Source organism: Theobroma cacao, chromosome 7, assembly GCF_053813885.1.
Source record: "Theobroma cacao isolate CCN51 chromosome 7, ASM5381388v1, whole genome shotgun sequence".
In the NCBI taxonomy this organism is placed as follows: Eukaryota; Viridiplantae; Streptophyta; class Magnoliopsida; order Malvales; family Malvaceae; genus Theobroma; species Theobroma cacao.
In genome coordinates, this window is record NC_142645.1 from 8,400,698 (window position 1) to 8,415,349 (window position 14,652).

The 14,652-nt window shown below is 35.7% G+C and overlaps 1 protein-coding gene and 1 pseudogene across 2 annotated transcripts; one reads left to right on the forward strand and one right to left on the reverse strand.

Annotated features, from left to right (window-relative positions):
• The first annotated feature begins 3,090 nt into the window (after positions 1-3,090).
• On the forward strand, positions 3,091-6,087 carry LOC18594293 (receptor-like protein kinase BRI1-like 3 pseudogene; annotated as a pseudogene). Its single transcript, XR_016027640.1, has 3 exons — positions 3,091-3,302; positions 3,870-4,332; positions 4,768-6,087. The product of XR_016027640.1 is annotated as a receptor-like protein kinase BRI1-like 3 pseudogene (transcript).
• Positions 6,088-7,780: 1,693 nt separating this feature from the next.
• Positions 7,781-12,053, reverse strand: LOC18594295 (BES1/BZR1 homolog protein 4-like). The gene is made up of 2 exons (XM_018125172.2): positions 11,313-12,053; positions 7,781-9,065 (listed from the first exon to the last, which is right to left on the reverse strand). The coding sequence occupies exons 1-2, from the start codon at positions 11,526-11,528 to the stop codon at positions 8,304-8,306; spliced, it is 978 nt and encodes a 325-aa protein (XP_017980661.2). The 5' UTR covers positions 11,529-12,053; the 3' UTR covers positions 7,781-8,303.
• Between the last annotated feature and the right edge of the window lie 2,599 nt (positions 12,054-14,652).

Consider the following 14,652-nt stretch of genomic DNA (forward strand, 5'->3'; position numbering starts at 1 on the left):
AATATCTGACGCAGAGTCCATGTAAAATACTATGAAGGCTATGAGTGGTGACGTTGAGTTTAACAAGCAAGCAACAATTAGGTTGTTGCATCTGGTCCACAAAGGAAAGAAAGGATCTGTAATTGCAAGCTTGGTAATTGTTCCATTGATAAAGCCACTTTGTTCTTAATCGAGTGTGCTAGTAAAAATGATCTACTCCATGCCACATAATTGTTGGTGGTAAGCTTAAGATTCACTATTACTGAGCTAGGGTGATTTGTGTGGTGAAGGTAATAGGTTGATAGAGGGTCCTCTACTGATGAGACCTAAGTTTGATTCTGAGCAATTTGACTTTGTGATGAGGTTTGTGACCTCGTTTCTCTAGACTCAGACATGATTACAGGTTTGAAGATAAGGTTGTTTAGATTCAACAAAAGCTAGCTAAGAAGACTTAGTTTATGAAGAAAGGACTTACTGAATAAATTGAAAACAGAGAACACAAATGAGTTCTAACACCAATCAACATACTCCATGTGTCATCTATGGGACAAGATTTGCAGGCACTGTAACCTGCTCTAATACCATATTAGAAAATGAAGAAGACGACACAGTAATATGGGAGGGATTCTCATTAAAGGAAAAAATAAAGAATACAAGAGTTTATATACAGAGGGTTTTGGCTGTTAACCAAAAAGAGTAAAGCTGCTAAACTAACTAACTAACTAATCATTAGCATTTAACTAATTTTCAAAAAAGGTGTTAGTCAAAACGGTGTGTATTGGCAAATGACAAAAGGTCCCTGCTCTTTTTATTGAAACGGTGTGTTTGTGAAGTCCTTTATGGCTTACTTCTTTTGCTTGAGTCTTCTTTATTAAACGATGTGTCTTTGTTGCTAAACTTGTTCCTTTCTTGCAGTTGATACTTTCTTCAACCCAAGCTTCTTGCTATTACTAAGCCATTTATGCAATGATTTAAGGTACAGGTATGTGTTTAACAGTTTTCAGTAACTTAAGACTACAATAAGTTAATCATATTATGTTCGCTATCACCCTCATCCGAAATCTTCCAGAATAATGAAGATGAAGACTGCGAGGGTATCTAATGGAAAATGGATTTTTTTTTTTTTTTTTGAATGGCACAATGGATGCATTTCATCTCATCCACTGTTTTATTTTCCTCTACCTATCTACACATATTTTTATGCCTTTGGAGACTAGTAACATTTCAACATCTTCACAAAAGCAAAATCAAAGCCATGGGGTAATGGCATTAACTTTCAAACATAATTTAGTTAAAGCTAACCCCAAAGGTTTCTTAGATGATTGGAGTCCTGCATCTCTTAGTCCATGTTCATGGCTTGGAGTCTCATGCTCTGTTAGTGGATAAGTTATTGCTCTCAACTTCACCAATGCTTGTTTGATTGGTCATTTGCATATTGGTGATCTCCTGGTTCTAGAAAATCTTTGGTATCTCCACTTGAGTGCATTCCTTTCGACAGTTAAATCTCAAATTTATTAGTCTATAATCAAGACAAGCCCAAATCGAAGTGGAAGCAATTGGGAACAATAGCCTTGATAAGTGTACAATTATTAATCCTTGAAGGGTGCTCTTTATAATAGCACCATATTATTGATCCTTGGAAGGTGCTTTTTATAATAGTACAATTGTTGATCTTTAAAAGGTGCTCTTTATAATAGCACAATTAAAAATCATCATGGTATACTTCAAGGACTATAAAGATCAACTTGTCATTTTTTCTAAGATAGGATTTAAGACATCGTGCTTTTGAAGAAGATTGTGAAATTTTGATCAGTTTAGAAGTCCATTCCTCCAAAAGTTGTAAGAGTATTAGATGATCATTGAAATAGCAAAATTCAACCAGATATAGGTCTCACTGTGGGAAGAAATAACCCATTCTTCATATCTTCATCTTTCTTGGAAAGAATGACAAGTTGATTTTTATAGTCCTTGAAGTATACCATGATGATTTTTAATTGTGTTATCATAAAGAACACGTCCCAAACATCAACAATTGTGCTATTATAAAGAGTTCTTTCCAAGAATCAACAATTATACAATCACCAAGGTTATTGCTACCAATTGCTTCTGCTCCGATTTGGACTTGTCTTGATTATAGACTAATATATTTGAAATTTAGTTGTGGAATCAAATCATTAATCTAAGTGAAGAAAGCAATTAATTATCGGTTTCCTTTCATCCACTGTTTTATTTCCCTCCGCCTCTTCTATTCCGTCGGAGGCTCGTAATATGCAGTTACTGTCTACACAGAACCAGAGTCAAAGCAATGAGGTAATTGCATTTTTTACTTTTAAGCATAATTCTGTTGAAGCTGACCCTAATGGTTTCCTAGATGATTGGAGCCCTGTATCATTGAGTCCATGTTCATGGCTTGGAGTCTCCTGCTCTCGTAGTGGACAAGTTGATGCACTGAACTTCACTAATACTTGGTCTGATCGATCATTTGGATATTGATGAACTCCTTGTCCTGGAAAATCTCGAGCATCTGAAACTCATTCTCTGGTAACCTCTTCCATAATATGGCTTCTTATTCCTGCACCATAAAAACACTTGATTTGTCATTCAATAGTTTATCAGAGGCAATCCCGAAAACAATTTTTGAATCTTGTGACCATTTGACTTCCTTGAATCTTTCTCATAACTGAATCCAAGGACGTAGTTTTGACTTTGGGACTTCTACATTGGAGCTTGATCTTTCAAGCAATCTCATTTCAGATTCTTCAATATTGAACTACTCATTTTCAAATTGTGAGAATATTCTGAGACTACTAAATCTCTCACATAACAAATTGTCTGGAAAACTTGGTAATTTCTCGAATCTATCAATTTAAGACCTTTCTAACAACATGTTGTCTGGAGATATTCCTGCTCTTCTTTTTTCTTATGTTGCTAGGTCTCTCAACTTTTTGGACATTTCTCCGAACAATTTATCTGGTAACTTCTCTGTGCCTGAGTTTTGGGCCTGTGATAAGCCTTTGAATCTCGGCCTGTCCAATAATGCTCTCGATGGCTCTGGAATTCCTGAAAGCTTGACCAACTGCCAGCTTCTTGAGAACCTTGACCTCTCCCATAATAAGCTGCAGGATAAAATTCCAGCTGCTTTGGCGACTTTGTGAAATTTGAAGCATCTGAATTGGGCATACAATAACTTCTCGGGTAACATCCCCAGAGTTGGCATGGACTTGTGGGACTCTAGTGGACCTTGACCTTTCTGGAAATAATCTCTCTGGTGGCTTTCCTAAGACATTTAAGTCATGTGATTCTTTGCAAAGCCTCAATCTAAGGTTCTGACTATTTCTTCTCCTACTAATAGATTTGTTCTTTCTTTTATAGTATAAAGGTATCTAATAAATAGTTAACCCTATTCACATTCAAAGAGGTATAAGGTCAATGCTTCACCATCTTTCTATGGCAAAAAATATCAAGAAGACTGAAAAATCAAGAGTCCAATTCTTGTTCTTCTTCCATTTTTTTTTATCTTAATTAATGAGTCCGAAATTGGTTTATTTGCTTTTATGTTGCTTTGTCTCTAAAGAAACTTTCCAAGTCAATCGGTTTATGGAGTCAAAATATTTGTTGTGGAAAGTAGAGTATATATACTTTAAGCTTGATGCATTTTATAAGAAGTGCAATGGAAAATGGATGGTATTCTTTCGTGTTTGGAGACAAAAAATTGATGCTCTCTGTTGGCAGATATTGATTGAATTTGATATGCCTGACTTAGTAAATTGACTAATGAAGAAGATAATTTTACTAGTTCTTGAGCCACTTGATAATGACAATTTTAGAAAAATAAAGTTACAGGAAGTCAAATGGATTTGGTACATTCAACAGGAAGAGTTTTTTTGCAGTCCATAAAGCATGCAACAGTGATGAAACCAAGACCGCTTCTTCATCCAAATTCAACCAGAGTGAAGATGAGAAATTCGAGTAGACTTGAGGAGCGATGAGTGCGTTTCTTGTGCTCTTTTATGTTCATCTTCCTGTTTGCATGTTTTAGATCTTTGGATGCCAGTGATGAGCACACCTTGCCTATGCAGAAACAAAATCAGAGCAATGAAGTAATGGCATTATTTGTTTTCAAGCAGAAATCTGTCGATGCTGACCACAAAGGTTTCCTAGACAATTGGAGTGCTGCATCTTCGAGTCCATGTTCATGGCAAGGGGTCTCCTGTTCTCCTAGAGGACAAGTTAGGGCACTCAATCTCACACAAGCTGGTGTAATTAGCAATTTGCATATTGATGACCCGTTAGTCCTGGGAAATCTCAAACATCTCCACTTGAGTGGAAACTCATTCTCTGGTAATCTCTTCCACAATAAGACCTCTTATCCCTGCATCATTCAGACACTGGATTTGTCATTTAAAAATTTATCAGAGCCAATTTCTAATACGTTTTTCCATTCTAGTGATCATTTCACTTCCTTAAATCTTTCACATAGCTCCATCCCAGGAGGTGGTTTCAACTTTGGAACTTCTCTCCTGGAGCTTGATCTCTCGAGCAATCTCATTTCCAATTCCTTAATATTGGACTACTCCTTTTCAAATTGTCAGAATATGAAACTGTTGAATCTTCCACATAACAAATTGTCTGGGAAACTTGGTAACCTCTCATCCTGCAGGAATTTATCAATTTTAGACCTCTCTAACATGATGTTATCTGGCGATATCCCAACTTTTCTTTTTTCTGATTTATCTAAGTCCCTTGTGTCTATAAACCTTTCTTATAACAACTTATCTGGAAATTTCTCAGTGCTTGAATTCAAAAACTGTGCCAAGCTTTTGGTACTAAACCTGTCCAGTAATTCTCTTTATGGCAACCGGAATTCCTCAAAGCTTGACCAACAGCCAACTTCTCGAGAGCCTTGATCTCTCCCATAACAAGCTGCAGGATAAAATTCCTGCTGCTTTGGGAAAATTAGGCAATTTGAAGTGTCTAAATTTGGGATATAATGACTTCTCTGGCAATATTCCCCCAGAATTGGGTTGGATTTGTGGAACTCTAATTGAGCTTGATCTTTCTGGAAATGAACTCTCTGGGGGGTTTCCTAAATCTTTTAAGTTATGTAACTCTTTGCAAAGCCTCAACCTCGGAAACAATCAGCTGTCAGGAAATTTCCTCACTTCAGTTATAAGTACTCTTCCGAGTCTCCAAATCCTCCAAATTCCATTCAACAACATTAGTGTTCCAATACCTCTATCTCTAAGGAACTGTACTCAGCTTCAAGTCCTTGACCTTAGTTCCAATGCCTTCTCTGGAGAAATACTCTCCGGGCTTTGCTTCTCTTCACCCATCTCAACTTCTCTAACAAAATTACTACTTGCAAGCAATTTTCTTTCAGGAACAAAACCTTCAGATCTTGGAAACTGTCAGAACCTAAGGACAATCAATCTTGCACATAACCATTTAAGTGGATGCATTCCATCGGAGGTGTGGAAGCTACCACATCTTTCTGATATGATCATGTGGGGGAATAACTTTTCCGGTGAAATTCCAAAAGACATATGCTTTGGCACAAGTAATTTGGAGAAACTTAGTCTCGCCCACAACCTCTTCAGTGGAAATATTCCGACATCAGTCACCAACTGCAAAAATCTTGTTTGGTTGTCACTTTCATCTAATCAGCTAAGTGGGAAAATTCCAGCTGGTATTGGAAATCTTCAAAAACTCAGCGTTCTGCAGTTAAGTTCCAACAACCTTTCTGGGAACATTCCAACCGAGCTTGGCGGTTGTCAAAGTTTAATATGGCTTGGTTTGAGAAGTAATTACTTTACAGGTAGCATTCCATCAGATCTTGCCAACCAAACAGGCTTGGTTCCCAAGTTTACTCACGAGGCAGAGTATGCATTCCTGAGAAACATAAGTAGAAGTGATTGTAGAACGACCAGTCGTTTGATTTATTATGATGGAATCAGAAGAGAAAGGTTGGAGGATGCTTTGGACTTGAAATCTTGTCCAACGGTGAGATTATATAGTGGATTCCCAGTTCACAGGTTCAGAGGCAATGGCACGATCAGCTATCACCTGTCTGGATCTATTCCTCAAAGGCTAGGCTTAGTGCATGTTTGACTTAACTTTTTTTTAATTTATTTATCTTTTAAAAAGTAAAAAAATCAAATTAAACATAATTTTTTAAAAAGTTTTAAAAAAATAATTTTTTTAAAAAACAAAATTTAAAAAAAAACTTTAAAAAAAAAACTCCAAAAGGAACTTTTTTTTCTCTTTTTTTTAAAATATAAAAGTATTTTTATTTTTATTTTAAAAATATCTTTATTTATTAAAAATAATTACAATATTATCTTTTAAAAAAAATTACTTTCTATGATAATTTTAACAAAAATTATAATTTATAAAAAAAAATTTACCAAACAAATTTAGTTTAATTTTAAAAATTATTATTTTTCATAAAAATTTCGTAATAACTTTTAAACTAAAAAAAAATCAAGTCAAACAGGCTCTTAATGTATTACTTGCAAACTTTAAATTTGGCACACAACAGATTAACTGGAATTATTCCATACACCTTGGGAAGTTTGAAAGAAGTGGGCTTCATTGACCTGTCGCATAATCATCTTTAAGGCATGCTTCCAAGATCATTGGGGTCACTCTCATTTCTGGCAGACTGTCATGTCTCCGACAACAACCTCACTGGAACTATACCTTCAGCAGGCCAACTCACTACATTTCCAGCATCCAGCTATGAAAACAATCCAGGGTTATGCGGAATCCCATTGCCCCCTTGTGAGTCTCTCCCTGAAACAGACCTCAGAAGTTCCGAGCAACATGAGAAGAAGAATAATTCCGTACTGAATAAATTGGATTCGATATGGTTTATTGCCTCCGATGGGACATTGCTGGTGTAGTGATTGGAGTTTGCACTGGAATTGTTACGTTCCAGAAAAGAGAAGAATGGTTCATGAAGGCTTTTGAGAAGACACCTATGACAGAAGGGAGAATGGAACAGAGCTTGGACTTGGTTCATGAATTAACATATCCAGTTATAAATCATCTCCTCGTACAAAAAGCTCACATTGTAGTTAAATATCAAACAATAGTAAATACCATCCGATGCCCGCTGCATCGATATCAAAGTATTCCCTATAATGGATCTCATTGCAGTGGTCACCAAATTTATTGGTTTGGTCATATTTGGAGCCCAAAAAAGATAAATAAATTAATTAATTAATTAAATCAGTCTGACCAAACTGAGAGATCTGACCGCACAAAGTCCGTCTGCTACTCTTTGTTTTACTGAACCAATTATGCCAAGCTCACCAGCGTACTCCAAAAAGTGCTACAGGTGTTAAAATTGATGGTTGAACCAACTGACAACCAGATTATGGACATTTTACCCACAAATTGTGCATTGATTAAGCAGCATTGGCTGACACTTTGCCAAGGGGAAATGGGGGGGCCCATATCCTTAGTGGTTTTTGGATTGAATCACGTGTCATCATCATAGTAAAACCCTTGACCCAACCCCAAAGGTTTTTGGTCAACAGATAGTAAAAAAGAGCCATTCAAATCAAAGGAAGCATATATAGACCTATAGCCCCAACCCAATTTCAAGAGCTCCATTAGCAAAAGTCGATAGTGGTCCGGTCCACAGAAATTTCCTTGTCTGTAAAGCGCTTCTTTCTTAGAATATTAACCAAGTCTCTATGGGAATTAGGCCCCCCAATATGTCTATAAAACAAGAAAGCATAGTAATAAAGAAATGATTGAAAAATAATCAAATAAAACGCCAAAAGAAGAGGTGGACTTTGATAACGAAGCATGTCACATAATAATGCCAAGTATGTACAAAAGGAAAATGGTAAAAAGTCCAACCTATCCTGATTTTCACAAAAGGTTTGGCCACTGAGAAACGGTACATGTGATCAGTCATTGAGGCATTTCTTCCAATGGCAAACCTAACTAAAGACAAGACAACAATCGTACAAGAATAACAGTTCTTTTCAGCAAAATTAAGATTTAAATAGAGAAGGGCTGAACACAAGGCTATGAAACCGCCTCGGGCCATTGAAGAACTAACTATATATAATTTAGCAACAAATTTTAGAGTAAAAATTTTATAAAATTAAACAAAAACTAAAACAAGACTGAGAAACTGCTCATGGTCACCTTGATCCCTTTTGTTCCCTCTTTCTGAGAGCACAAATATGGAATCAAAGTTCATACTAAGAGAACACCGAAACTTTTCACTCAGATTGCTTTATCTGCAAGACAATGTGACTCAAGTAAAAGTAGTTAATTTTAGCTATCTATTCAATAAGGTTACAAACTCACCTAGTCCTTGAACTGCCAAGAGTGAGTTCTAGGTCATCTGATCCACATTCTTCATGAATCCTCTCTCCTTCCCATGGCTTTACTAGCCCCGTTGCATTGCTTCCAAATGCAAACTCATCTGAAATAACTTCAGACATTGGAACATCAGCAGTATGATCTGATCCTGCAGCTATTGCAGGAGAACATGTCCCACTTTGCCCCGGAGTCCACATGCGGGATCCCCCACCAGCTAAAACTTCCTCCTTGAAGCCGAAGGGATTTGTGGAGACAAGACTGAAGGTGGGAGAAGTTGGCCCACTATGAGGGATTCGGAGCCCGGCAAACCACTCCGGGTCAGGAAAAATCTGACGACCAGGGCTAGGTGGAGTTGAAGAAGGTAGCAAAGAGTGCTGTTGTGCACTCCAACCTGGACGGGCAGACTGCTCCTCCCAGTCAGTTTTGATTCTTGGGGTTCGGGCAGTTGGTGAGCTCAATGGAGGAGTGACAGGAGCACTGATGGAACCACCATGAATATAAAGATGGGGAAGCTTGGAAGAGGAGGCTGACGAGGATGCAGATGATAGGTTTTTGAGCCATGGGATAAGAGAATTCCCATCACCATTGGGATTAACCACATACGAAGATGAAGCTGGGCTCGGAAAGGATGATGACACAGGGCTTGGGTTGTAAGAAGCACAAGGGCTTGGGTGGTAAGATGAACAGGGGCTCATTGTTGCTGATCCACCCACTATATCCATGCGCTCCACAGGCTTGCAACCCTGCAGAAATCAGATAGTTATCAGTGCCCTAAAAGCAGGTGCAACAGATCAAATACCATTCATCCAAGCCTAGTAGGCTCAATTCTGGCAATATGAAATTTAAATAAATAGCAGCTCAGAAAACCATAACTCATTCCAGCATTTGATTCCACATATAACCTGAGTTCTTATGAACGTTGTTGTGTATTCCAACAAACTACCTATCATTGTATTCGCCCGTCATTTTTCTTTTTCATCTCAATAGCCTTATTTTCCATCTTAAATCATTTCAATGATGGATATCTTAATTTTTTTTATGGGAACTATGAATATCTTTTGTTGAATTGAGCTGATACTAGTGTCATGCTGCATATTGTTACTCCATTTCCATCATTTCACATATCAGACTGACCATTTCTCCCCCCAAACCTCATCTCTGTGTGCTTTGATGAACAAAGCATACTTATTTAGAAACAAAAACCTTTAATTGTTTATACATGATAATAACCTCTACTTCCCCCTTTAAGCTGCAGTCTTAGAAATAGTCCACATGATTCAGGACTGGCATAAAGTCAGTCAAACCTCTATACAATAGTAGGCCGGCCTTATTAACTGTAGTCTTTGCTTAGTATAGTTAATCAAGCTAAGAACATAAAAACAGGCTAAAATAGTAAAATGAGGTAATGAATTGGCTAAGAGGTGGTAATAAATACAGGCAAGCAACCAAGAAAAGAAAAAGGTTGATGGACCACCTTTCAGGTTGCCAGCTAAATCACTTGTAAACTCCTAACATAGCACGTGAGTACCCAGATTTCCTTTTCCTTTCCCTCTTATCTTAAAATGGTTCAGTCAAGATTTCATCTCAAGGGAACTTGCTAACCCATATATACGACACTATCTAATATTTCAGAAGACTGAATTTTGACTGTGCACTACATTTTCCCATTTAAACAACCTAATCTAAAATCTCCCCTGTAGCTACACATCTACTAAACTGACTCAATATTAGGAGACCGTTAATGGATACTACCATGTTACTACTCCCTTTCATTTTGCTAAAACTTGACTCATAAATGAACAACCAGAAAGGCTAAAATAACCTTCCCAGTAACTGAAAATTACCACTAAAACTCTAATAATTGAACTCCAATACCCACTAGTAAAAAAAAAAAAACACGTATGCTAAAAAAATTGAAAAGCCAATCACAATTCACAAGCAATTGAAAATGAAAGCTGTCGCCCAATTGGGAAACTGTGCAAAATCCCCGAAAAAGGACCCTTGTTACCTAGCAAATAAAAATGTTAAGAAAATATCAGACCTCACTACAAAGTTCATGCCATGCCAAAACCGCCCTCATCAATGATCATTTTAACAAGGGTAGTTTGGTCTTTTTCTCGAGATCAATGCCTGTTTTGATTTTGAGGATCCGTCCCATGTTCTCTCATATGCGATTATACTACCAGAGTATAAGTCATCAAAGAAAGCGAAAGAATCTTTCTTTGGTGCTTCACGCGTTGGGTAAAGTGGTGAGTAAAAAAAATATAAAAATGAAAATGAAGAAGAGGGCTGACCAGATCTAATGTACGATGGGTGAAGAGTAAAACGACACTTCTGACCAGATCTAACGTACAAGAAAAAATACCTCAAGGGAAAAGAAAAAATTAAAAATGAAAAGCAGTGAAAAGAATCTAACTCTGACTGACTTATACTACGGTCAGCTGAAAATCACTCGCGCTGCTAACGTGCGTCGGCACGAGCCGTGCATGATAGCGCCAGATCAGGCCTGCTGGTCTGATTTCAATCCGACCGCCGGAAGCGGCGTATGCTAGCACGACGGGGGAACTTCCATAAACTAAGATGGACCGCACGAAGCGGCGCAAATTTGGCACAAAGACCACGATTTGATTGGATTTTTTTTCTGTTTTTATTACTACACTAATAACTACGATCTTCGTTGTGCTAAAATACGCCAAAGAAATCGATCAAAAACAGTAAATTTTTGAATGACTACGATCATCTTCGTACTTAATTACACCAGAAAAAGCATTTTCCGGTTCCTTCCGAAACTTTAGAAGTTATAAATAAAATAAAATCAGAGCAACTTAAAACGAACTAGTAATAATGAATTCAAAAATTTCAGCGAATTTTCTTTTCCAAACAATAAATTAACTGTTCCATCTGCATTATCGTCATTGTTTTTCCATGTCAGAATTTTTCAACAAGAAACAAAAAGGATAAAAAGGTTAACGGTGAGAATAGTAATTTACCTTACGGTAAGTAGTGCCATCGGACTCGACAGTCCAACCGGCCTCGTTGCAAAGAGCTTTAAGAACTTCATTGTTATCGCAGTGCTTCGGAAGCTTATAGTTACCGAACATCCGAAGTCCGGAGAAGATCTTCGCCGCTATAGCTCTCCGACGCCGCTCTCTCCGCTTGTTGTTCTCTCTTTCTTTCCATGTCGGCAGCCTCGTCCCCGACGTCATTTCGAAACGAACAAAAAATCGATGCTAGACTAGATTTGTTGAATATATAGCAAATTTGGTTGTTTAATTAAAAAAGAAAAATAAATAAAAAATAAATAGAATTTGAGTAAAAATGGATGAAAAACAAAATGAATGAAAAAGAAAAGGGCAAAACAATAAGAATCGAGTATTTGGTGAACTATACGGAAGATGGGCTAAAAGTGATGGAAGTCACGCTGAAACGGCGCCGTTTGAACGGAAAATGATTGGAGAAGGATTACAGTTTTCTAAGTTTTAGATCGATGAATGAAGATACACAAACGATGGCTTTTAGTTGGCGGGGGAATTGGTCGGAAACTGTAAAAGATGAGCTGCGGAGATCTAGATGGAGGTGGACTTGGATCGGCGGATTTATGGTGGACCGGAAACCGAACGGGGAACCGGAGAGTGGCTTTGGGTTTTGGGGTTTTTGGGTGGTGAAAAGAAGAAAACCCGGGAAGCAGAAAGGAAAAAAAGATGAATTGAGTAGGAAGCTTTGAAATGAATTAGCTTGTAAATTAAGAGGGGATTTGTCAGCAAAAACGGCACTGATTGGATATCATTGCCCCTGACCTCTTTTTTACAAGTTTACCACTGATAATTCATATTTTTCATTTCATCTTTTTACTGCAGATCGGGGTATATAGAGCGTGATAAAATTGTCAAACAATTAAAAAAGACGATGGCATATCTAGTCGGGGTAGCTAAAGGTAAAAAAATTATATAATATAAATTAAATATATAGAAGGGAGATGGATCAATTAAACTGAAACAATCAAGATTTGAATAAGTTGATTCCTTTGACTAGAATTAAATTAGATCAATTTGTTAACTCGATTTAATTATTAATTTTTCTATTATAATGATGTTTATTGAAGATTATCCAGATAAATGTAACGAAATTTATTTGCAATTTGCAAGTTTATAATTCAAATTAAAATGCTTCATTGGAAGAAAAGTAAAGAACATGAAAGATAATTCGAGGGACAAATTGGAGAAGTCAAGCGAAAGTACACAAGCCAAAGCAGCACGTTAAGCGTTATTTTAAGAATTCTCTTCTCTCTCTCTCTCTCTCTCTCTCTCTCTGTGCGTGACCAAACTGTGACGTTAGCTCGCCACGTGGCCACTGTCTTCGCACGCTATCGGTTTAGTAACCGTCTCTGTCGATGACTGTCCAATGAGAAACGAAGGTGAAATCACACGTGTCAAAAGCTCGGCGCACGTGCCAGATCTCGCTCTCTAAAAGGCTCAAAAAAATCATGTAAAAGAAAAAAGAATAATATAAATCGGTCTTTGTGTCTCCATATGTGCGTGTCCAGCAAAAGATGATGCGGACTCGGGGACCCCTTCCCTTCCCCTGCCCCCTTTCACGTGACCATGCAGCTTAGCGTGACGAGGTGGGCCCCCAGTCGGTTGCTTTCTTTTTCCGTGACGCGCTTCAGATGGAGGGCGTGTAATGCAATCACTTTCCTTTGCTCTGAATCTAGTTTCAAAGAAAAAAACTTTTTTTCTTTTTCTTTTTCTTTTTTTGTACTTTTAAGGGAATAAAACTTTTGGTTGAAAAAGACAAAAAGAAACAGATTGGTCAAAAGTCAAACATATGTGGCTCTCTGTCTAACAATATCCTTTTTTTTATTTTTTTTATAGCTTTTATTAGAAGCCGTAAAAATAAAAATAAAATCTGTTAATGCAAAGAAATTTCTTTGCATTTGATTGCTATTTTCTTTTTGGGACAAGAAGTCCAAAGTTTTACCTAACTGGATAAGAGAAAAGTTAATTAGTACCAATTTTCAATTCAACTTGGTTGATCCGATCCTTCATAATCTCCTTTTTTTTGTTAATATACGTGAAATAAAATCACGATTTGAATTTAAAATAATGTTTAATAGCAAAAATGCAAGTCACATTTTAAAAAATTTTAATTAAATAATGTCACGTTCTCATGTTTGGTATAATTTCATCGACTTTTTATTATTTGAGTTTCGTTTGAATTAGACTGCTATCAATTTTTTTTTATCTCAATTTGAAGCTGAGATACAGTAATTTTTTTATCTAACTGTCATTGCAAGTAACTTTGTCAAACTGTGAAAAGGGTGTTTCTTTAATGGGAGTGAAAATGATGAAGGTAAGGTTAAATATATCTTTTTTATCTTTACTAAATAATTAGTTCCAAAAGTGAAACTTTATCTTTGCCTTGACCAAAGGTAAGTAGGGTAGGATAAAACCCAATCTTTCAAATCCTGTTGACAATGACTGTTGGCAAACATATCATGGCATATTTAGTTCACTCGAAAGAATAAAATAAAAATAGAATAATTATTTAAAAAGAATAAAATAAAAAAAAATAATTATTATATAAATTGATTCATGAAAATAGAATAAAATAAAAATTATTATTATTATTTATTCTATTATTTGATTGGTAAGAATAATTTTAAGAATGGTTAAAGAATAATAAGTAAATGATAAAAATACCCTTTATTAAAATTTAAAATTTTTTTAATTAAAAAACAAAAAGAACTATGATGAGAAATAAATACTCTTTATTAAAATTAAAAAATTTATTTTGTTAAAAAATAAAAATATTTTGAGCAATAAAATCAAAATAACTTTTATATAATTAAATAATATTTTCACTAAAATACAAACATATTTTTATTATAATTTAATAATATTTTGTATTAGAAGATAATTAAACTTTTTAGTATAATTAAATAATATTTAATATTAAAAAATAAAATATATTCTTTATTAAATTTAAATAATACTAAATAATTTTTTTGTTACATTTATTATATTCAAATAATAATATTAAGTAATATGCTTTATAATATTTATTATAGTGAAATAATATTTAAATATTTTCATTTCCCATTTTTTGAAAATGAAGTAAAAAATTTTGTGCCTTTTGTGCTTTAGAGAGAGGAGTGAGGAAGAGAGAGAAAAAAAATAAGTTTAGTATTTTTTATAAAGTAATTTTTTAAATTGTAAAAGGTATATTTATCTAATCAACTTTTTTTCTTATTCTCAACAATTTGGAATAGCTATTACCAATGGAGACCTTGATAATAGCTATTCAGACTTCTTTTGAAATGGTTATTCTAAA

Excerpts from the sequence above, each read along its gene's own strand:
- LOC18594295 (XM_018125172.2), bottom strand. The coding sequence starts at position 11,528 with ATGACGTCGGGGACGAGGCTGCCGACATGGAAAGAAAGAGAGAACAAC. Across the intron at positions 9,066-11,312 it reads ATGGCACTACTTACCGTAAG|GGTTGCAAGCCTGTGGAGCG; the intron begins GTAAATTACTAT and ends TGATTTCTGCAG.